General features: G+C 42.5%; 1 protein-coding gene across 1 annotated transcript in view; it reads right to left on the minus strand.

The window, feature by feature from the left end:
• The window catches only part of TP63 (tumor protein p63), a 226,017-nt gene that overhangs the window by 171,503 nt on the left and 29,984 nt on the right, over nucleotides 1-24,530 (minus strand). The window contains exon 3 of the mRNA XM_035334735.1: nucleotides 11,224-11,299. Coding sequence (XP_035190626.1) covers nucleotides 11,224-11,299 — 76 coding nt within the window. The remainder of the gene's footprint in view (nucleotides 1-11,223; nucleotides 11,300-24,530) is intronic.

Genomic DNA, 24,530 nt, shown 5'->3' on the forward strand with positions numbered 1-24,530 from the left:
GATGTACTTAGGTAACATTCTACATAAGTGTAAGGGCTAAAAACATTTTTTTTTTTTAATGAAAACTGAATTTCTTATATAATAACAGATTATTTTTTTTTCCAAAAGCATAACATTGCAAAATTCATAAAATTATGAGAATTGGCTACATAGTAAGTACTACTCCCACTTCTACATGCAGCATTACACAAATCTTTTGTTGATTAAAAACTAGATAACTTTCTTCCACTCACCACACTTGGATTGTTAACCAAACCAAATATCTTCATGTTCTGAGTGTCACCCAATCTTACTTGAAACCCTTTGGCTGGCTGGGTTTGTTTCTTTGCTGGAATGAGTGGGACAAGTACTCCACCCCTCCTTTTAAATAGACTTAAGCTGTATCATCTAAGCTACTTGGAACATGGTGCAGGGACCAGCAGTAAAGGATTAACTGTAACAAAATCTTTGTGAGGTTAAAAACTGGACAAGCTGGCCCTTCAAACTTGGTGATGGGCTATTTGCCTGTAGCAAACCAGCCTTCCAAAACCCAACCTAATTACATGTGTCTGCTTTAAAGGTGATGCGTGAGGGTTTCTGTGGTTAATGGAAGATGCCCCAGTGGAAATGCATTCAGAAAGCTGTTAAGAAGACAGCATCTCAGACAGAGTGGACAAGTGGACTATAGACTAGGATTTAATTAGTGAGAGGCGTTAAAAACCAGCAATCCAGCCCAGCATTCCCTGGATTTTGTCTCTGGCACAGGAAGGGTTTGCATGTTTCCCGCCTGTGGCTTCTATTTTCGCCTGTATTCATTGCTGAGATGCTTCAACACAGCTGTGCTGGTTCATTAACTGAACAGCATGTCACTCAGACCGAGCAAATGGCCTTAGGGCAGTGTTCTCCTCAAAGGAAGGGTAGACCTCTGTGAGGAAAGGAAGGTGTTGGTGTAGGAGATATTTAAGAATCTCATGAGACACATTATAAAAGATGACCAGAGAAGAAGACTCAAGCAAAAGTAAGGCAGCTTCTCACAGCAAAAAGGCTGGCACTCATGTGGAGATTTCACCAATACTCCTCAGCCACTGAAACTCTACTGAGACACCAGTGACGAATGAACCAAGATCTTCCTTTGTGTTACAGCCAACATCTTCAGCAGAGAACTCACCTCTCCTTCAACTTTCCCTTGGCAGACACTAAGGGGACACCAAAAATGAGAGAAAGTGATTCCCAGCATCCCCACCCTCTTAAACTCATCGCATCCTGCTCTCAGGCAAGAGCCACGCACAAAATTATAGCACGCTCAAGCCTTGCCCTTGAATGTTTCAGTTAGGAAGGTGCCCTGCCCTATTCCAGAAGCTGCGTCAGAGATGTGCTGAGCCGTGCAGCTGCTCGTTGGGCACCGTTTCCAAAGAAACAGGGTCCCTATCGTGCCGCGAATGACTCATGCTGAGATCACCCTGCTCAGGAAGAGACAGAAGGAATGGTCCCACCTCTTCCTCCAAGGAGGGCTGGAGGCGTGGAAGGGCAAAGCAGGTGCTGCAACAAACAGGGAGGTTCGGGGCTTCCCAATGCCTTGCCCCTTGGATCCCTGTTTTGTGCAGGGCAGAGGGACACAGGCCGTGAGGAACATGCTGTCCACTAGCGCATGCTATGGCATCCATCACAGTGACAGGCCTTGGCCATGGGCGGCCTGGGAGGGGTATCTGCGGCACGCAGCCCCAGCATGCCAGCGTGCCTCCGCTCCTCTCCCTGGGCCCCGCTATAACCACGGCGTTGCCCAGCCATGACTCAGTCTCCCTGCCCCTGCCTCACCTCATGAATGAATGCAGCCCCTTGTAACCGCTCACTTCATTCTTCAGGTAGTGTCTGGAAGACCACTGTAGGTCCAGGTGTTGTAAAAGGACCTAGCTTTAAAAGGAAGAGATTAGGAAATCCACATGGCACCATGGAAAGCACAAAGTCTCCATGACTATTATCATGCTGGTACTGACCCTATCTCAATAACCAGCTGTAGGGTCACTCATCAAAACATTTCTCAAAGCATCTAAAACTAGTTTAAAAAATATGACTTTTCTTCTAAAAACCTGGTTCAGGCTCACGCAGCTCAGCAAGAAGGGACACCACAGCCCTAGCACTCCCAGCTCCCCCTTCATAGTTCAGATCTGCTCAGCACAAACCATTTACATGCCTGCATCTGCATCTCCAGAAACACAGCTGCTTGAGAAAAAAAAGAGTTTGTAATGCAGTTTCCCAGTCCATCCTGATCTGCTCATCACCGGGTTGTTCCAGCCTTAGACTTGCATTGTTACAGCTCTTCCCAAATGGGTTGCCTTGGTAGTTGCCTTCCATGCACATGCACTCGCACATGTCTGCAATGTGCAAGCTGCTTACGCCTGCTCTTCCAAGTAATCATTGCTGTTCAAATTGCCCATTAGAAACCCAGCTTGGCCCCAAAACTAAAGAGATTGACAAAAACACATTTTACTGCTCTTCCTGCAAAACTCTTGAACTCCCGAAAGTTGAACACATGAAAGCAATCTGAGGTTAGCGTGTAATACACAAACCACATAAAAGAGATAATTTAGCATTAGACACATGTTACCAGAAACAGGTTGAAACTAATACAGGTTTTGCATTCAGGTCATAAAATACAGCACTTATATCATCTTGTGAGGCATCTCTACTTAGTGTGCCTTGATGGGGGATAACTACAAGAGCTCTTCTGGCTATACAAGCTGAAGACAAAAAATGCCCTTCTCCCCCTCCCCCCGAGAGACACACGCTCACATTTGCAGGACGGTCTCTGAAGTCTCTGAATGGTGACAGACAATCCACAAGAGATGAGGCAAAGCTCTTTTCTTCTTTTCTTTTCCTGTTCCAAACCTATTGAAAGGTCATGGCAATGGACTGATTCCGAACACTGCTTCGCATCCAGATCCCCCTCTACTCTCTGCTGTACCTGGAGCACTGTGTTCAGCTCTGGGGCCTCAGTACAAGAAGGACATGGACCTATTAGTTGGGGTTATTCAGCGTGGAGATGAGAAGGCTCCAGCGAGACCTTACAGTGGCCTTCCAGTACCTAAAGGGGGCCTAAGGGAAAGCTGGGAAGGGACTCTGTCAGGGAGTATGGTGATAGGACAAGGGGGAATGGCTTTAAACTAAAAAAAAAAAAAAGGTAGGTTGAGATTAGATGTTAGGACGAAATTCTTTACTATGAGGGTGGTGAGGCACTGGAACAGGTTGCCCAGAGAAGCTGTGGATGCCCCATTCCTGGAAGTGTTTGAGGCCAGGTTAGACGGAGAAGGCCTTTGATAATAACACTGTTGTTTAGCACTGCCACAGTGTGTTTTAAAAACTGATGCCAATGATCCAGATGGAGCACCAGCAGGGACAGCTGGGCATGGAGGGATGAGCACAGAGATCAGCCTACAAGAGGTACTAAGGAACCCATGTGAGATCTGTCTTCTGTGTGAGCCACACACAACCTAACACAAATGACTTCTGTCCATTTTTGATCCTGTAGGATTCAATCATGCTTCCTCTATTTTTACGTACCTTGATGCCCAGCCTCTCACAGTAAACCAGAAACAACAACAAATTCAGCATATTTCAAATGAGATGGAGTTCTGAAAATAGAGCTGCATGGCACCTTTAAAAAGTATGCTGGCTGAGAGACTGGCTATGCTTTGAAAGTTTGGTATGAAAGAGCTATACAGCAAAATGCTAAATCCCTCTAGAGAACAGAATGAAATAAAAGCATATATTTCTTTTCTTAACACCTTGTCAGCAAAATTCTGTTTCCTGGGCAAATTTTTTTTTCTCTTTTGCAAAATTATGGTGCTAGTTTGCCAACGATGCTTTCCTAAGAACAACCGCCTAAGCAACATAGCAGCTTTCTCATCCTGCCTCTTCCAACACTTTAACACTCCCTCCTGCAGCACAAGTAGAAAATTCTTTGCCTTGGGGCCTGCAATGAAGCTCATACAACTTACCAGGAGAAAATGCTATAGTGATGTAGAATCCACTTCCCTCCTTCTTTTGTCCCCTCACTTTTTTTTTTTTTTTTTTTTTTTTTTCCTTTTAAGTTCCTGGCCCCAACTTTCAAATACCATTCCAGCTAGAGTCTGAGAAATTGGTTTGATTTGAGCTATTTCTACCAAAGTATTTTAGGTTCATACAAACCCATTAAGGGGCACCAAAAATTTGAAGACCTATGCTGAAAACACTTCCAAAGTGACCAATGGTCCAACTTCCCTTTATTCCTAATGATAAGCTGGGCAAACAGGATGCTTCAAGAGATTTTGTGGTCTGCATTCAACTTACTCAGCCGTTTGAGGAAAAACTTGGATGGAAATGTGAATTTCAATCAAAGCACACTATCAAGGAGAATGTTTAGGACCTGCCTGTAAACTGGGCAGTCACTGAAGACTACAGAAAAAAAGTCTACATCCTGTTTTTTACTCTTTTTTCCATAGCCTAGAATAGCTGGAAGAACAGCAAAGATATCACACACTGACCTTAATTAAGACAGTGATTCACCCTTTGCTTTCTGAACACAAACAGAACAGCTTGGTGCTAGAAGGCTTACTGGCAAATAGAGTTTGGGTGAAAAGGGCAAAATTACCATGCAGGGCCTCTTCTGAGGCAGAATAGCGTCCTGAAAGACACGTCCCAGAAAATAAGTGTTTTTTTTCAAGACCAAAGATAAACAAATATTGAAGATACTGTTTTGATAATTCTTTTTTTTTTTCGAGAATCTGGAAATCCCAAATTAACACAACTTTCCCCAGATACATATAAAAACTAGGCCTTCTTCAACCTGATGAAACAATACATCTAATTTACAATTAAAAAAAAAAAAATAAAAATCCAGAAAAGAAACTTATATTTGGATTCTTCCCCAACTCTTTTTGTTTTTCTTTTGTTCAAGGCAAAATACTTCTAAAAAATATCTCCAGAAAGAATGTTTGCATTGTAGAAAAAGTTCATTTCAAAAATAATCTTATCCTTCACTAAGGAGACCCAATATTGACAATATAATGGAGAAGGGAAAATTTCTTTCCAGTTTTATCACTGAGTTGTTCCAGAGGTCTCCAGATGAACCAAAACAAATTTCAAACAAGGCTCTTTCAATGAACAGGAAATGTGCAAGAAATATCACTAATGATATTTCTATGATTGATCTACAAATCTATTAAATGTAATCATTACACGGTCTATCCTGAATGTCTAAAACCTGTCAGTAACTAAAATATTCAATTCAGTTTAGTCATGAGAGTAAATGCCTTCAAATGAATGACGGAACATGTTGGTAAAGAACACTTTCCTACAAAGCTCCTGGATTTTGATTTTAAAGATTTTAAAACAAGAGCATTGAAGACAACATTGATACTTTGGTGTACAGTCCAGTTTTTGCAATCCAAGAGCAAATGCTCTCACACTGCTGTTACAGCAATGGCATGAATGCCTGACAGTGAGCTAGAGCAGAAGCTGCAAACACTAAGTTCACAGATGAACCCCTCCAAATTGTTGGCACAGCATGTGCCCTGGACAGCATCCCCATCAATCTGGAATCCTGGTTTGGACTACTTTCTATGAAGAGAAGACGGAGGGTTTACAGCTGACCAATACTTACATGCATTACTGATGAAAATCCCATGAAAAAATGTGCTCAGGGAGTGAAATTTGATCCTGGCCAGAAAGCCAGCATAGCGAGATCACCACTGCTGTTGCATGGATGCTTCCCAATGCTGCCACAGACATGACCTCCGTGGTGAAAGGCTGTGTGCTGCCTTGAAGAGGTGTGTATTCCCTCCTTAAATATTCACATAAAACAATGTTACATTTGGGATTTAAAAAAAGAAATGAATGAGAAATAGGGAAAACTAAGAGTACAGAATCAACTCCAATCATAACAGAGTCAGAATCTTACAAAGAAGCTTCTGGAGAAAGCATTCTGACATGGAAGTGAGCAAAAAGCCTTGGAATAAAACATTTCAGGCCAAAACGTCAACAAAATTTCCAAACTTTGTATCTTCTTGGTGACAATGTCTTACTGTAGAAAGAGGGAAAGTGGCCTTTCTGGTAAACTCACAGCTCAGAAATCAAAGCAGCCCAGTAGGGAAATGGAGAAAGCCACAGATCTGGTCTGATTTGAAGACTTTTAAGTGGTCCTAGAGAAGCAGACCAGAAAGTAGCATTTCTAAAATGGAAAGAAACCAAATTCAAGGCTCAGACAACCTCCAAATTTGAAGTTTGATCACATTTAAAGAATATTTGGATTCAATCCTAAATTCAGTGAACTGTGAGACATGGCATACCCATTTCTATTTTACGGGTTGGGGAATATTTCAGGCAGACTTCCTTCTCGCAGAGCACGAACAGTGTGGACAGCAGAAAGGCAGACTTTCTCACTGTGCCATTGCCAACATGCTTTTGTGCTGTCCAGGAGAAAACCCCTTCTTAAAAAGGAGGGCAGGATAACGGCCAAGGCCACAGGTCAATGCATAGACTGCCCAGTAGTGGGAACTGTAAGCATGGACTTTGTTAGAGAGAACGCTGGCACCAAATGCATGGGTCTTCTCTTCCCCGCTCTCCCTGGCCCACTTCACAAATGTTGGTGGATCCTTCTGCCAGACCATGACTTCCTTGAGAAAAGAAGCCTGACTCTAACTGTTCATTTGAAACCTCCTGACCTGTCCCCTGCCAAAGCCAGCGTGCTTATATGGGAATTGGAGACATGGAGAACTGACTTTAAAACGAAGATCTAATCCCTAAACTCTTCACGCAATCACACAAAATCTCACATACAAATACCTCCAGCAAAATCTTGTTTTTCCAATCCAATCCCATGGTGAAGCTGGAGAACAGAGTTTATCACCCAGATCAGACAGCAGAAGATGTATGAGAAATATTTTGTTTATTTATATTAGTAATTTGGAGAGAGAAGCCTGATTTATAAATTAACAAAGCCAGAGTGAACAGCCGTGGTCAGCTAGGGCTGGCTTCTGAAAGGATGCCAGCATCAAGACTGCTCTGAATGAAAACCTGCATGAAGCAGGTAGAAAAAGCATCCAATCTCTACTTGCCAATGACAGAACAAATCACAACCCTAACTTGTGCACCAAGAATGGTGGGTGTCCACTATCAGGAGTTGAAGGCTTATATAAGGTATAATCTCATCCAACTTTTGACTACTGATTCTCATTATTACTAATGCCTAAAGGGGCTTCTGGTTTTGAACTTATGTTCCTTATATAGCTCGCTTGAAAACCGAACGTGAGCTTTTCTTGAATTGTAGTTGATGGGCTCCACTGCTAAGGCATGTTTTCCAATCTTTCAGTCATTCTTGTGGCTCTTCTCTGAAAGATCTCCAATTTTTCAACAACCTTCTTTAATTGTGAGTACCACAGCTGGATGGAGTGCTCCCAAAGCTGTTCCACCCATGCCAAACACAGCAGTAAAGTGATCCCTGGGTATATAAACAGGGAATACCAAGTAGGCTTTAGGAAGGATCCAAGTATTGCTTTAGCCCCGTTGGCCACAGCACTGGAGCAAAAGGTGACATTCAGCCAATTATCCATTGAAACTCTCAGCTGTTTTCCAGATTCCCTTTTCCAAACACATTCTATCCCATCTGGTATATAAATCTCAAAGTGTTAGTTTCCTTTACCTGTAGCATCCTGAAAATAAAAATTATTTGCCATTTCCACCCTATTGAGGGATCCAAACTCTGCTAAGGCAGTCATTCTGCATCTGCTAATGTCAGCAGCAGGGAGTCAAGGTCTCCTTCCAGTCACTGCTACACCATTAAACAAAGCACAGACTAGATGACTGTCAGGATCCACCTAGGAACACAGATAATTGATATGTTTACTCTTCAAATGTATCTACAAATTCCACTTTGAGATCTGTAACTGGAATAATTGGAATCCATGTAACTTTTGCTATTTGATACTCTACCACTTGAGTTTATGAAAAATACCAGTGGGAGCAAGTTAAAAGCCTATAGGAAGTTCTTACATCAACATCAGTATACTAATCAAAGAGGTGTCTTTTTTTTTCTTAATCCATCTGAGTTTGACTGAAGTTATTTTCTAATAATCCATATTAAACGCCTCTTCGTAAGTCACATTGCTTTAATATGTTTTTTATTGTATGAGTCCTTTTGAATTTCCAGGGATTAGTATTAATAAATACTAAGGATTGTAGCGATCTATTTAAAATATTGATCTAAAATTAGATTTCCTAGAACTTCCCCACTTTTGGAGGGCTTACTAGTAATCAAAATAAAAGACCTACGGAGCTCTTCATTTTTGTAACTCTAGGACTTAAATTAAAAAAAAAAAAGGCAAACAACTACTACAAAAAATCCACCACAGTGATTTGCATATGTAACTTTAGAACATGATTGTTAATGTACTCCCAAGTATCAACAAAGTGAAAGTTACTTCCTTATCTAGAGAAAACATTCATCCTCTGTTTATTTTCAAGATACGAAGAGGGCCATTTTGTGCCTCTCTTGCCAATTCTATCACAGCTAGTCAACTGATTGAAAACCCAAGGATTATTTAATTCAAAAACTATTGTTTTCTTCATTTAGCTGATTTTGTGACAGTGCTCTAAACAGGCTTTCTTTGAAGCACCACAACCTAACTCTAATTGGGCATTCATGTGCAAAGAAGCAGAGGCACTTTTCATACTTAGGAAAGCAATGAACTCAAGCATCCTGAAAAGATCTAATGTACAGTATTTTTTCAGGCCACAGCCCTACTGCGAATGTTCCCATATTTCATTATTCTCCAAAGAGCTGTATGTTACCTTCTGTCTCACTGATGGTTGAGTCTCTATGCTCTGGTGTGCTGCTTCCATTAAAACACAGACCTTCAGATCACCAGCAGCTGGCTGCTGAGGAAGACACTGTTTCAGAATTGTTAAGCTTGCGATTTTACTGAAGGTCATTTTCTCCCCATCTGCAAGCAAGCATGGCCCAACTGGCGGGTGTATTAAAATAAACAGATGCTATCAGCACCAGCAACAAATTATCTTCTGAGGCTTTGTAATTTCTGGAGAGTGGCAGGTTGTGGCAAGTCGATTTACATTTAGGATGGAGAGGGAGAAACAGAGGTTACACCAGCATTAACATGCAATTCAGTACAAGGGAAAACGAACAGTAAATTGAAGCTGGACATCTGGACTACAAAAGAAGCTATTAGTTATACACCCACCTCACTCCTAAGTGAGGCACACAGCACACCACGTGTATACAAGTAGGTTTCACACCTGAAAAGAATTTGCTCAATTGATAAAAGCCCAGAAAAATCACGTGCACATGAATTGCTTTCCCTGAAGATGCAAATGTTCACTTCAAATGCTTCCTTGCACCAGAACTTGCAGGTGAGTTACAGGTGGCAGCTGGAGAGGAGAACCCACTGCTTTCTTCCCATTTCGAGGAAAGTACTTTTCTATATATGAGATTCCAGTTCCAAAACCAGAGATCGTAGGTGGTATAACAGAATTCAAAAATCCTTTCCCTGCTTCTCTACAAGAATGGGTGGTTACATCTCCTTATACATCTTCAAATGCACAAATATTTTAGCATATACTATAATATATATATGTATGTACTTGGACAAATAGCTGACTAGCTACAGGAGTGAAGTCCTTCCTTTTTCAAAGCCAGGAATGCAACAGGAGGACTGAAGTTTCTCATAGGTTGTGACAAACAAGTTGGCTTCATATTATTCTTGGCCAGGAAGCCTTGATTGATCTTGCCTGTTAAAGTTGCTCTATCATAAAGCTCAAGATATTTAACCTATGAGATGGTTCCACACAGGACCATCCTCCTTCAGGTACCTGCAGGTTTCACCTGCTGTCCTGATTACTCATTTCCCTTACCCGTCAGAGCACACTGAAAAGTTCCATTACAATTCTTTGCCTGATGTTCATTGAAGGTCTCGCTGGGGCAGCTGTAGACCACAGGTTTCAACAGAACAGGACCAATACTTCCTTCAAACAATTCAAGGGAATTTGCAGGCCTTATTATTTTTCTTACTAAAAAAACAGTTCAGAACAAAGAAATATGTTCAGTAAGATGACACAAAACTAGGAGTTCTCAACCATTTCAAGTAAGTAGCCTCTCAAATTCCCCGGCAGCAATTCACGTGTGTCTGGAAGCAATCTGAATCATCTAGATTATTCTATGAAGAGTCAGTCACTGATTGCTCTGACATCTCCTTTTCAAACTCATGGTTCAACTGCAGTGCAAAACAAAATTAGGCTGCTGATTCTATGATTTAAAGAGCATCCAACACTAGAAATCAATGAATCCAGTCTCCTGCCTCATTTATACGCCTCTGGACTGGTATCAAACCTGGGGTGCAGCATCTCATCTTTCTAGCATAACATTTACAAAAATCTGCTATTTCTCTCTCAAACATTTGTTGAGGTTTCTTGGTTTTCAGTTCAGGTGAAAACAGGAGCTGTATTGTTTCTTTCCCTCCCCTGATACCTGCTTGTATGTTAGGGAAATCTAGGTGAAATGGCTTGTGAAATGGCTTTCAAGGGTCAGGTCTATATATTTTATTATAGGCAAATCACTACATCTCTCAACATCTTAAATGATGCTGAAAAAAACCTCACCGGAGGAAGAAGTCCAAATATTCTCCTAAGAAAACTGGGCTAGCACAGTTAAAGCACAAAAGTTTCCATAGCCAAAAACATTCACATCTGGATGCTTTTAACATTGTCAGCATGGCCAGAAACCCACTTGTATTTGGGTGTTGTGCAATTCTAGCATGAAACTCAAACTCACACCATGAAACCAGAAGAAGCAGCCTAACACTCTGCCATCACACCCTTTCTTGTAAATATTCAGTCCTAGAGAACTTCTTCCAGCTCTAGGGTTTGGAATAACTTGTTTTCAGACCAAAGCTGTCTTCTCCAAACCAAGTCCTGTATCCTGGCTGAGTTAGCTGAAGTTAAATCAGCATAAAATTAAAATAGCACAATGGAAAGTCAAGGCCTAGTATTAAATCATGAATCTATTTTTACCTGGCAAAGCATTTAAACATGTGTTTGAGATCCAAATATCTTAAGCATACACTTAAATTTAGTCCTGTGTTTACATGCATTGTTAATCCAGATCTTATAAATCAGCTGATTTTGTGAATGCAGCTGAAGTTTTGAGATTTTTAAAAGAAAACACACAACATTGATCTCCACATATGAAAAAGTACTCACAGGCTCAAATGCAGAAACTTGCAAATGAAGCAGGAGAAGCTGAGTACTTGCAAGTGGGCCAAAAGCTCAGGCAAACCTGGAGAAAGGAAAAGGAATATTACAAAGAGAACTGAGATGGCACAAAGGAAACAAAAACAGGAGCAGGTTCAACCTCTGTAGCAGAGGGGTACACAAATGGTGGTGCATGGCAGAGAAAAGCTTTAGCCAGCCCAGCAGTTTACCTGAACCACCATCTAGAAGGCAATACTTAAAACATGCCGGATGCAGGCCTTGCACAGAATGGCCTTTTTTGGTCACCGCCTTCTAGATTCTGGCCATCCACAATTTAGGGATTTGAGACAACTTCCAAACTCATACAGGTCATTGTGTTTAGTAATCTATGACGGATCCTAGGGGCTTTTATTTGATCCTATTCTGAATTTATTTTCATTTTGCTGTTTTCTATATCCACTACTACTTCCACAATATAATCACTAACAATACTGCTTTGATTTTATACTGCTGCCCGTTTAGTTTCTTTAGTGCTCCTAGTTCTTATGTTAAAAGGAAGAGGGAATGATCATTTCCTAGCCACCTCCTCCATACCACTCACTATTTTATAAGCCTCAGTAAAATGCTTAAGTTTTCAAGGCTGAAAAGTACTACTTTATTTAGATTTCTCCTTAAAAATAAGAGACATTTCAGACCTCTGATTACTCTTACTGTTCTTTTCTATGTCTTTTCTACTTCTACTGCATTTTTTTCCCAGTTTGAGTGGGCAGTCCTGCACACAGCAGGAAAGATGCAGGAACATCACAGGGAAACCACTACCTCTTTACTTCTAATGGGTCTATTGGAATAGCATAAGCTATTTGTTTTCTTCTCAGTTATTCCCAACTCCAAGAGTTCCTCTTGGTCACTTACATGGCTGCTAGCACTGGTCTGATATCTGTGGAAAATCAGCAACAGTGGCTTTACTGATCATGTTCCTGAACACAGAAACCATAGCTACCTAGAAGCATGAATGGTCAAGATTATTTTCCCATGTGTTATTTAAACTTTTTGACATTGACTTTCATCTGCCACTTCATTGCCACTTCATTGCATCTCAAGATCTAAAGATCTTTGTGCCTCGTGCTTCTCCAGATGCTTATTCATTCCTTCGAAGAACTTCAGAGTTTGTGATGCAGTGATGCACATCTTAATTTACAAAGGCTGTGTTCACACATCTGCAATATAACATATTTATGTATGCAACCACTAACTCTGTTATAATTTCCTCTCATTTTTTTCCTGATATCAAAGCCAGACTTCAGTAGTCTGTAGATTTTTTTAATCCCTGCTGGAGCCCTTTTTAAGATTGGTGTCACATTATTTACCTCCTCTGGGATCAAGACTGATTGAACCCAAAATTTCATACCAGAGTAATTTAGAACATTTGAGTGAATATAATTTGTCCTGGTGATTTGTTATTGTTCATTTCATTGATCTGTTTTAAAAGCTCTTCTATTAACAATTCAATTAGAGGCGATTCCTTGGGCTCAAACCTTGGAGGACTTCCTATTTGCTATGCATCCATTGCCTTCTGCTATTTGTTACACTGTGGCCTTATTGACCTCGATTGCTCCTTTCACGCTTTGGTCATTTGCTGATTCGACCATTTCCGGGCAGACTTCCAACTCCTGTTGCGTTTGGAAGAGCTTTTGTTATTAGTTTTTGTCTTTTGTGAGTCACTCCTCAAACTCTCTCAGTTTATGCTATTGGTTTTACATTTAACTTGGCAGAAATTATATTCCTCTATTTTCTTCATTTAGGCACAATCTCCACTTTTTAAAGGATACCTTTTTATTTCTAATAGTCTCCCTTGCTCTACTATTTAAGTGTACTAAGTTTTTTAAGCTTTTTTTTTTTTTGGTTGGGTTTATTTTTGGAAGAAGTGAGATATGTTTTCTTTGATTTACAGGGGTGCTACTTATACTCTGCTCATTTACATGCTCCTTTAGTGTTATTTAAAACACTTTTCAAGGAAAAAACATTGTCATGGTGTTTGTTTCTTTAAAGCTATTATTCCTATGAAATTATTGAATTTGACCATGCAATGGTCACTACTGCAGAGCAACCTCAGTACAATGGTTACAGTTGAAACTAGGCCTCAGTCAAGAGAGTCTTTCCCTTTTATTGGTTCATGAGTTTCTTCATGAAGTAGTTTAAACGTGTTGACTAAAATTTACTCTTTATATCCTAACTAGGACAAATCTTCTCCAGCCTCTCTTCTTCCATAGTCTCTTTCTACTGCCTGTAATCTTAGTATTTCATGGACATTGTCACTGCTGTGGCCAGCTGTTGACAAGGGTAACCTTTTAAAATGTTTTCCTTGATTTGGCATAGCAACTTTCAAGAAAAAGTGGGTGGTAAACGATGATACAGATAACTGATTTATCTTATTGGACTCTGATTTCCAACATACTGTGAGTCATTCCACCAACGGCAAAATCTATTCTTGTCGCTTCTATATAATAAGTATCCTGATAATACAGCTTTATACTGATTAGCCTCATTCAGTAAGATTACGGGAAGGCCAGTACATTACAATTCACCCATTCTCAATTTATATACATTTACCATTTATAGAAAAGCCCAGATAGTTTTGGTCTTGGTCAAGTTGCCAATATGTATGTGCCCTGTTTAACTGTGGAATTGCTTAGACTGCTCTATTTTATTTATATTATTTATTTAATATTATATTTATATTACTTATATTTATATTATTTACTTAATATTATTTATTTATTTACTGAACTTCATTGGTGGTTGTCCTATCCTGCCACAAGGGCACAGGGCTTTTCATTCTCAACATCAAGACAAGTGTGTTCTTTTACAGGTCCCCATTTCAAATATTTTTTAAGGACTCCCCTACTATTTGTTTTTGTTTCCAGTGCCACTAACCTAGTTCTCACTACTTTGGAAGAAAACAACTATCCTGCAGAATATCTCCTTCCATTCTTAGGGTCTGTCCGGTTCTAGGTAGTCTAAGTAATTCCTTGTAGCCACACCACTTCTTCAGCCACGCACTGCATTGCTAGTTGTCTGGGTGATTTTTACATGCTGCAGGAAGCATTTCTAGAATGCTGTAATGGAGTTCCTGGTCTTTACCATCCTTTCCTATCAAAATGTTATGTTTTGCCTCCTGGAGCCCTCCCCTATGTTTTGTCAGTGCTCATACAACCATGACCAGACATGATGCACGAGGAAGGTCACCGGCTCTTTTCCAGTATACTCTAAAAGGCTGCCCAGACACCACAAGATACAAAACCTCCAGTGCTTAGGCAAACCACCACGTGCTCCCTCCTGGCCTTGTATTCCCAGTTATCAACCCCACACAGCACCGCGCCCTGCCTCTTCCTACCCAGCGGCATTGTTACCCTTTCCTCGTGCCTTATTTGAGTGGATTCACAAAGTCACCTTCCAGCAAGACAGAAGTGTCACATGGAGAGAAACTTTTGCACACATTTATTTACTCAGTCTGTCTGAAACACAATTTTATGATTTCTCTTACTGCAATGTTCAAGCAGAACAGCAAATCAAGCAAATTCTCCTGACCAAATTCTTTCTAAAATACTCACTGTATTCAGCATCCAGAAAACAGAAAGCTTCTCTTACTGCACATCTAAAGACCAGCACAAAAACAGGTGAACCTGTGTTTTCCAGGAAGGAAATTTAGTGCTTGTATTTCCTGTCACCACACTTCTCACTCTCCCGGGTTTAGGAAAGTTTTCTTCTGTCTAAAAGCCAGTGTTTTGGGGAACACAGTCTGGGGTTTCACATTTATTTTATTTCCTAAAGACTGACCCTGAGTTTAATTTGCAGAGACTACATGGTATAAAACAGAACAGGGAGTCTGGCACAAAGACAGGAGGTGCCTTTACCCTTTGGGCAATTATACGTGAAACGTAAAACCCAGCAACAAGTCTTGCATTTAATCCTCTTTGCACCCCTTAGCCCCCTGCCAAAGACTAGAAATCCTCCTTTTAAAAAGAATAAAAGATTTCAGAACACATAATCGACTCCTCCCTTCAGCCCTCAATACTGACAGTTTTATCTCTATACACAAAGCTTCTCCCCCTTCCTCCAGCCTGGCAACAAAACCCAAGCTCAATGAATATTTTATACGTGTGTGGTTAATGGAGCATTCTGGCTCCAGTCCATTAGGAACCTTACACAACGGCGCATTAACTGCTTCTCAATGTAACATTTCGAGTCTGTCCAAAAGAGATGTGTGTTTGCCAGTTGAGCCAACATACTATTATTGTTTTGTCAGCCTAGTTCCTGTCTTCAGTTCCAGAGCGGGGTCCCTTGCCACAGCACTTTGCCACCATTGTGCTCCCAGCAGCCACCTGAGAAGATTAGCCCAGATCCAAGCTCCAGTCTTCCCTCTATATTTTGAGGTCTGTATCTCAGGTGGGGTGGGGAATGCCTGCAGTCTCTCCTTCAAAGATGTACACAGGGATAAGCAATCACATCACAGATTAACACAAGGGTAAATATAAAGCAATTAAGACGAGATCTTTAATTTTGATGGGAACCAGGCCTCCATATTCTTTCATCAGCTCTGAAATTTTGGCCTTAAAATCTACCTGATTGAAAAATTGATAGCAGAATGACAATGCTTGGCAAAGCACTTATCTTCTCACTTTAAAAACCTCCTCTGTTCCTTAGTTAAACAAGGGCCATCACAGACAGAACACCACCTCCATCAAACCCAGCGCAAAGTTATCTCCACAGCGAGATGGGCACAGATCACTCCCCTTACAACCAGTGACATTCTAATATTACACTGCACTTAAACAACATCCATGGTAAATGGGGGGAAGAAGATCACTGCTAGATTCTCCAGATGAAGAGCTCTGTGAGAGTTAGGGGTCTAGCTTTGACCGCTCACCTATGCCTCCCTGACAGTTTGGGTAGAGTTCAGGCGCTTCCAAAGTGTGAATCATCCCAACCTAAGGCAGATGTCTAGAACAGGTAAGATGAATGGCATGGGTTGTTTATCACTCCTCACCGCCTGAAGAGAGAGCCTAGATGAAAATCTTAGACTTCATGTCTAAGTTTTAGATAACTAAAATCAGGTGAGATGATTCCCAACCCCAAGGTTTGCAGACTCATTTCCAGATGAGCCACAGATCCTGACAAAGTAGGGCAGAAAACAACGAGATAAAGAAAAGTGCTGATGTGGAAGGACTGATCTCATTCCTTCCCTGCCTGAAAACAGAAAAAGCTTAAGTTTCAGATGGCAAAGCCCAGCCTTTGCTGTCAATTCACTGCTGAAGCACAATGGAGGAAAGGAGACACCATTGTTTTACTTTGCAGGACCTTGTGGTGCTTTCTACAACATCTCCAGGAGGTGGTCACCATTCACGAGGTGACTGGGTATTACAAGCCAGTAAGCAAGACCCAGCGGAGACAACTCTGAAGTCAGACTGCTTCTCCTAAGGGCACACACAGCAAATCAGTCATTCTACCAACAGATCCAGTTATCAGCCCGCTTTCTTCTCCCTCCCTGGTCCCTCAGCTCCCCTCAACATTTCTTCCCCCTTCAGAGCTATCATCAATGGAAAGTTTTGAGATTTAGCTGAAAGCAGCAAAGCACCTAATTGACTGAAGAAGGGAAATGGCAACTTCCATCATCTCAAAAAGCTGCACCTTTCTCCTACTCATCTCAAAGCTGAATAAAGGAATTAAAAACATAGCCTGGGGCAGCCAGCAGAGATTTACAAGAAGCAGACATTAGTTCTCACTCTAAAGGCTGGGCGTGTATACATGTGAGCCAGAAGGAGCAAACACAGAGAAAGGGAGCAGAAACATACAGTCTTTGCATTTAAAGAGGAGGAAGAAAAAAAAAAAAAAAAAAAGACCTTTAAACCCTTCCTAATAAAACAAAGATCATCCTGGCAACATGAAATGCTACCCCACTTTGTTTATTTATCGACACAAAGAAAGAAGCAGGTTGGCACCTCGGAGGGTATTAAATGCTGTTTTTTTGCTGACTGAATGACCTCAGCCGAAATATTTTCCATGACAAGAGCCCAGAAGACGCTGGCACAGAGTCAGACAATAAGATTTTCAGAGTGTATTTACATTCTATCCATGGCCCCAGGCTGTTCCAAACCCATAGGCAGGTGCTGCCTTTATCTGTTCTTTGCTCACCTGGCTCCCTAGCAAAATGTTCTGAGGCCTGCGGCTCAGCTGTCTTAACTGTTTGCTGCCTGGTGCTCAAAAAGCCAAGAAGCTTCAGAGACATTGAGGAGCCTGGCAAATGGAGACGGCGACTCTGATCACCCTTCGTGCCTGACCTGAGTGACGTTTACGGAGATTTTCCAACAAGCAGACAGAGAACAATGGTGATGCGATAGTAAAAGGCATGTAAATGTTTGTTGAATTCATGCTGAAGAGAGAGACTCTCTAACAGAGGAAGGGAAAAGGTTGTTCTTCCAGGGACGCACTGCATTCTCCATCATCTTTAAGCTAGGTATGGATAGCTCCCTGAGAAAAACTCAAGATCCTGCAGAAGACCAAAGAAGAGGGTCACAGTTACACCTTCTACCCATGAAATCTATCTAGGACAACATGCCACTATCAAGAAGGGGATGGCCACCAACCCACATCTCCACAGCAGTGAACAAACGGGACAGAGGCAGGCTAAGCCACAAAGAATCGCAGGCTTGTGTCTTCCAGCTTCACAGCTCAAATTCCCTACATCACAGGCTTCCAGCTACATTTTCTCCCCGTAGACCAGCTCCTGACCTGGTCTTCAGCAAAACGATCTGTTCCATTCCTGTGGTGGAAACAACCTCCTCTTTGCCCAGTTTAACTTGGCTCCCAGTGCACAACTCCTCTCTCTTGAGTAATAAGCCTCCAGGAGATGCTGCGAGAGGATACGCCCTTAATACCGCGCAACCAGGAAGAATGATAATTGCACTTTTAACAGCACTATGTACAAGGCAGCCACCAAAGCAGAGGAAGCATGAATTAAAGCAGGATAAAAAAGGAGGGGCTTTACCATCTACCTAATAAGGTATTATTCATGGGTTTGGAAATCTTCCTTGCAGATAGTGAGAGACATAATGGGTAGTCAGAAGCAACTGTGTCTGGAAAAGCAAAGGCCTGCCTGCCATCTCGCAGCTCCCTTGTCATGCTGGACTCGACCTCTACCTTCCCAGCCTACAGCGCCTCTCCTTTTTCCATCTCCTTACCACACATCCTTTTTAACCCATTTCATACTCAAATCCGCTCCGCCCTGCCCACATGCATGGCTCAGGTCTGGCCCACTCACACATACCTTTACACCAATTCCTCCAGTCCCATTTCCTACACCTAACCAAGGCAAATTTCTTTTTTCCATTCTTCTTCCCTTTCTCTCATTCCTGTCTTCCCTGCGATGTCACTCAACTCAAATCTGCTCCAGCTTGCTCTGGACAAAGCCTGTCCCCCTGCTCCAAACCGCACCTATCAGCTCACTAATGCCACCCCACATCAGACAGGATGCAGACATCTGCAAGCTGTGCTTGTAATGGTACTTGTGTAAGGAAGGGCTTTTGTCTGGCTTCGTTCTCCACCAAGAAAGCAGAAATGTGACCTTACTCTCCAACACACATTTCATAATAAAAGTTTCATTCACAGTCCCAAAACAATGCTGAGCTTTACAAATCTCCCCAAAAGTAAATTAACTACTGCTTACTTACATAATCTTTTTCAGTCCTGAGCAATTGGTTATGATAATTTATAAAGATCTTTCAGCCTTTGCCATTGCTGAGGCTGTTTCTATATGTACTCTCTGAGGGCTTGTCATGCTGGGAATTGCACCTCCAGGAAGCCTTTTCTAGCAGGCAGAAAATCAAAGGAAAACAAACAAACAAACAAAAACCTCTGTCTACTCAGATCTTATTTCATAAGGCTCTCAGGTCCACAGCAAATGGACCCCTAGTGGGAATTTCAAAGGATCCTGACCAAGTTAGACAACTGGATATCCATTGAGCTGAGGCACTGTGAAAGCTCTGTATGCATCTTCAGGAACAAAAAATGCCATAGAAACTGAAACTAGGTGTTAAGCGCTTAACCAGGTCTGTGGAAGCTCCTTAGTTCCTATTTCTGGATGCACAAATGCATGTCTAGTACACAAGTAGATGTGCAGAAAACACCTTTTCTAAAGGTTTCCCTCTGCTGGCTCTGCACTACCAACCCAGCATCATTGTGGACTGGCTGGAAAAACAAACAGAAAAAACAAACAAACACACCACAGCCAAACAATCTGCAGTCCTCCTCGGATGAAATAAATACGGTATGAAGAGCTCCTCTGAGTTGGAACAGTGAGGGTAAAAATGGAAGAAAACAGGAGACTAAGCAGGTACTGCACACGGTGTCTGCAACCTCCCAGCCCTGGCAGGAACTGCACACAATGCTGTTGCTGTCCAACCCAAGGACATCCTCTTAAACAATGCCTCGCTGTGATAATCCTGGAAGGATTTTCAACTCTGTCCTGTATAGCATTTTAATTACTCATGCTGTTTCAGGATCTCAATCATGTACAGAAGGTATTTTCATCCCACTAATTGTAGGTTTCCCAGAGGACTCAGTACAGTATTTCATATCCACAGTGCTATTAGATGCTTAGAAAAGCATCCAAGCTTCCAGAAATTATTTTTTTAATGTGTGTGGACCTGGCGAGGAAGAAAAAAAAAATCAGGAAAAGGAAGATTTTTAGGGCTTAAACAGAAAAGAAATTCTGCCTATCAGCTTTCAGGGAGAAATAATAATAATAATAATAAAATATTTAAGATAACATTATAACAGTCTCATTTAAGTCAGAAGCAAGGCTGGAACCTATCATTTCTAATGTTAACAGCATGCTGCTATACCCTTGCACACAGGAGAGCAATTTTACTAGTCCGTAGGTAAATGTTGTACCTATATCACCAATGGCATCCACCCTAGGAAGCAGTTCCCAGCCTCCCAGGCCAGGCAGTACAGAACATCCTATGCCAACACCGCCCCAGGCTATCTTGGCTCTAGAGCAGACTGGCCATGCCCATAATGTACGACACTTGGCCTTGTGGCCATAAGACATGAGTTGCTTGTGTGCGTGTGCTTGAAGTCAAAAAGCCTAAAATAATTTGAGAGCGCTCCTGCAGCCCGTGAAGGCAGTGTTTTTCCAGCTCAGTGCTGACAGGCTGTGTCGCGTGCCCTGCAGAAGGGGATGGTGTGGGTGGGGTGCACCCAAGAGCACAAGGTCTGAGATAACATGGATTGTAAGAGGCACAAGGAAGCCAAACTGGGCACAGCACTGTGCTGCCTGCTGGGACTAGGCATGCAAGTCTTCTCACTGAGTTCAACCCAGCGATGGACATAAAAATGGCCGAGGGAGCTGAGATGTCTGGCAGTGCAGGCTTATTTACTGCAGGCTGTCATCCTCCTGAGCATTAAAGAGTCAGAGGCCTGCAGGCTCTGAGTGCATTAACTAGAGCCATATATTTTGAAGAATGGAAAAAAATTGAGATTTCTAAGTGTATCTGTACAGCACATCTGAAAAGTAATAATTGTACACTACTGCATTCCCTGGAGTGGTGGTAACATCATCCCCTCCCACCATGCCAAGGAAATTTAGACACAGCCCAAGGAAAAAACTGTGATTCTAATAGAAAAAAAAGGCAGACACCTGCCAAGTCCTAGGAGCTCACAGGGCTGGAAAGGGGATAGAGACTTAGTGGGTGTGGGGTCTGTAAACTGAAGCAGAGCTCCTTTTCCTAGCCCCTTCCTATTAGTTACAAAGTGCTTTAAAGTGAAGATAATGTTCGTCCCACAGATTAAGACACTTGTTTGTGCATTAGATGAACAGCAATATCCCTCCATATACATGATCTTAGTCACACGAAAGGTAGCTTTGGCACCTTGGCTTATAAGTGGGTCTGCAAGCTGATCAGAGAGATTTAGGTTGCTGTGCCTTAACTGTGACCTCGAGTCCTCAGGAAAATAATTCTTCATAATTATGGTCTCTGGACTATTGTGGTATGCAAATCCCATGAGGCAAGTCTGATTTACTCTGCCTCTTAGTGAACAAGAATCCACGTCACAAAACCCATTATCACAGTTGGCATTAACCAGAAAGCATCCTGCTAATTATCTCTGCAAAAATACCCAGCTGAAATGGTCTGGGCAAGCCAGAAGACCCTTACCTGCACAAGAAATGTCTTTGCTGATGTGAACTGGCTGATCAGGACATGAGAACATGCAGCATCTCTGCCAGTGCTGAAGAAGGATTTTCCTTCAGCAGCTCATTTTGTAGCTCATCATAAACACTTTTTTCTATGACAATTAAAGGTGATGGATCTTAGCACTGGTCAGGAATTAAATTGAATGGAGCTCCCCAAACCAAATATAAAAATAAGGACAAGACACTCCACCAGGGACTTCAGAGATCTCAGGACTTTGGGTGTGTTTCCACTCAAAAGGATGATGTGGATTGATAGGACAGGGCAACAGAGCCAGTCACCTGAAACAGTGACCTGGGGATCCTGTCTCCACCAACAGCAACTTTAGCTGGAGGGAATTCTCTCATGCTGCCTGCAGCTCCAGCACTCTCACCTGGCATATCTGATTGGGGTGGACCACGAAGTATTACAAAAATGGAGCTTTTACGTTCCCCGCAGGGGTACAAAGCACTAAGAAAATGGCATGACTCAGATACTGCCTGGAACATATAATGAGGATATTAAACTAGATCGTCATTTTATAGGTTACTTTATTTTTAATTGAAAAAAGAAAAAAGAAAAAAAAAAGAAAACAGAAGCCAACCAGCCTACATATTTGGCCTTCAGATGAATTTTTGGTTTTACGTGACAGCTTTTTCCCCTACTTAAAAATTTGCATAAATACTGTCAAGACAGGACACGCATGGTAAAGAATATGCAAAAGCCAGAGCTAAGCCCAGCTGCACGCCTCTCCCACCGTGCTCTGCCAGGACAGCGCAGGTTGGCCAGGGCTGGCACTGGGAGCAGTCCCCATTTCTGCGTGTCACCAGGTCAGGGACTTGGGCTTACCAGCACACAGCCTTCCCTTCAGTGAGCCCTTCTCGACTACAAGGACCCTAAACTGAGAGCCTAGTTGCAGCCGACTCAGCCCTTTTTCCTGCACCATCACTGTGGTGGAGACAGGAGTTTGCTTGTTTCCCTGCAAGGTGACCTCTCCAGCAGGAAGCTGCTGCTGTTCTCCTGCCAAGAGGGGAGAGCAGGAGCAGCACAGCGGGGAGACACGGGGACACTGGAAGGAAGGTGTCACCGCAAGGTTGTGTTTACCCATGCAAGGGCACCTCTTCAGCTCTGGGTGATTGCACGCAGATTTAATTCAGCTGGTTCAAACGCCCATGCAGCCACTTAACTTGGGGTTCGGGATTTATTTCAGCTAACAGGATTATGAAAGGTTTAAGCTAAAGCAAAAGAGAAGAATGCACACAAGCACTTTCACAGCAGAAAATAAACAAATACGGAGCAAATCTGTCTTTAGCCATGGCCAAAGTAACCAGAGCTCCCATCCCAGCAACCCTCCTCACAGAGAACATTTTATCTAATGCCACCCTCTTGGCTGCTTTTCCTGCTGCAAGCCTACCTTACCACCCACTCAGCACACAAAATTGCTGCACTTTGCACCTACATACTGCTAAATAGCTTACATCACTCCAGAATTTGGCCCAAGTAGCCACACTGGCATAGGAAGAAGTGTACAAAACAGCAAAGCAAATGTTTTCTGTCCCTCTAAGATGGCAGCAGGGCAGCATTGCCTGCCTCTGCTAGCGTGCCAGCAGAGGGAATGTGCTGCAGTGGGGAAAGCTAGAGGCGAAGAGGAGGGAGCCACTATGCTGCATGAAGCACTTGGAGGCTCTTGCTCAAACCAGGCCCCAAGGAGGCTTCCAACATCCCTAGTGGCAGGAAAACACCTCCCATTTAAACAGTCCCTTTCCACTGAGGACACTTGCACAAGTGAATTGAAAGGGCAAGCAATTCTGCTGCCATCTGTACTGAGCTCTGCAGCAGTTCAGCTGGAGGTACAACGTGGCTGAGCAGTGAAAGCAAAGTTTCCTGCATCCTCCTGAAAGGGCAGGGCGGATCTCCATCTGCAGGGTGCGGTTGCCTTCGGATGGAATTTGGTTGGGACTCGGGGGTAATAGCAGGAGTCCCGTGATGCTCAGTCTCAAGAGGTGAGGATGTTGGTTTTACATGTCTTCCAAAAGGTTAGGAGTTGTGGTGAGCCTAATCGTTCCAGCATGTCAGCCTATGCCATCTAGGGGGAAGAGCACCACCTTCTGAATTACCAAGTCAAATTGACTGTAGCAATCAACTTTTCCTTCTAAGTCCCCCATCCAAAAACAAACAGGCCCAACCCTGCTTGACTTATGAGATAATAGCCCAAGGCACTGTAGCTCTCTGGGACATCACTGCCTCACCCATCATCTACAAACATCAGTTGTGCAGGGATGTATAGATCTCTCCCAAATTTTACATACACAAAGATCTCTGACCAATGACACAAGCCCATTAGAAAGTGCCTGCAGCACCTCTCCGAGGTGGTAGGTAACCAGCAGAGCCATGGAAATAAGGACACAGCGGTGGAGTCAGAAGGAACATGCACTGCACAGAGCTCTAACCTCTCCTGGCTGGCACCCAGAGAAAACCTCTTGCCCAAGCTGGTGCTTGTCATTCAAAGGCTGCCTTTTGTGAACCCTGCCACACCAACATTTTGCTGCAGCTCAGCTCCACTCTAAGTAGCATATTCATCTTCCCATCATCACTTCAGAACCTATTTGCATTGTTAAATTACTAGAAGAAATTGTTTTTCCCTTGATATCTTACAATCAAAGCTGCCTGGGCTAGAGATCTTTCTTTTGTTAAAGCATGTTACTGCTCTTAATGGGTTTCTCAAATGCATAATCCATACCTTACACTTCAGAAGTCATAAAGTCTTATTGTCCTGTAATTCAGGCCTGGTTCGAGACCTACTGAAGAGAAAGCAGACAGTTCTCATTGATTTTTGTCTTGGGTCAGGCCTCAATGCAGAAACCTTCACCACTACTGAAAGTAACAACTGTACTCATCCATACCTTACCGGTGACTAAGCAGAGGCACAACAAGCTACAGAGGTGTGTGACAGGTCAGGTTGTGACTCTGACTCTGTGTTAAGACCAGAAGGTCTGGACTGTGGATCCAAGACGGCTGCTTTAAGCACTACCTGCCACTTCCCTTCAGGTGCTTTGCAACACCGAGGGAACCATGAAACACAAAAAG

This window comes from Oxyura jamaicensis, chromosome 9 (assembly GCF_011077185.1).
Source record: "Oxyura jamaicensis isolate SHBP4307 breed ruddy duck chromosome 9, BPBGC_Ojam_1.0, whole genome shotgun sequence".
Taxonomy (NCBI): domain Eukaryota; kingdom Metazoa; phylum Chordata; class Aves; order Anseriformes; family Anatidae; genus Oxyura; species Oxyura jamaicensis.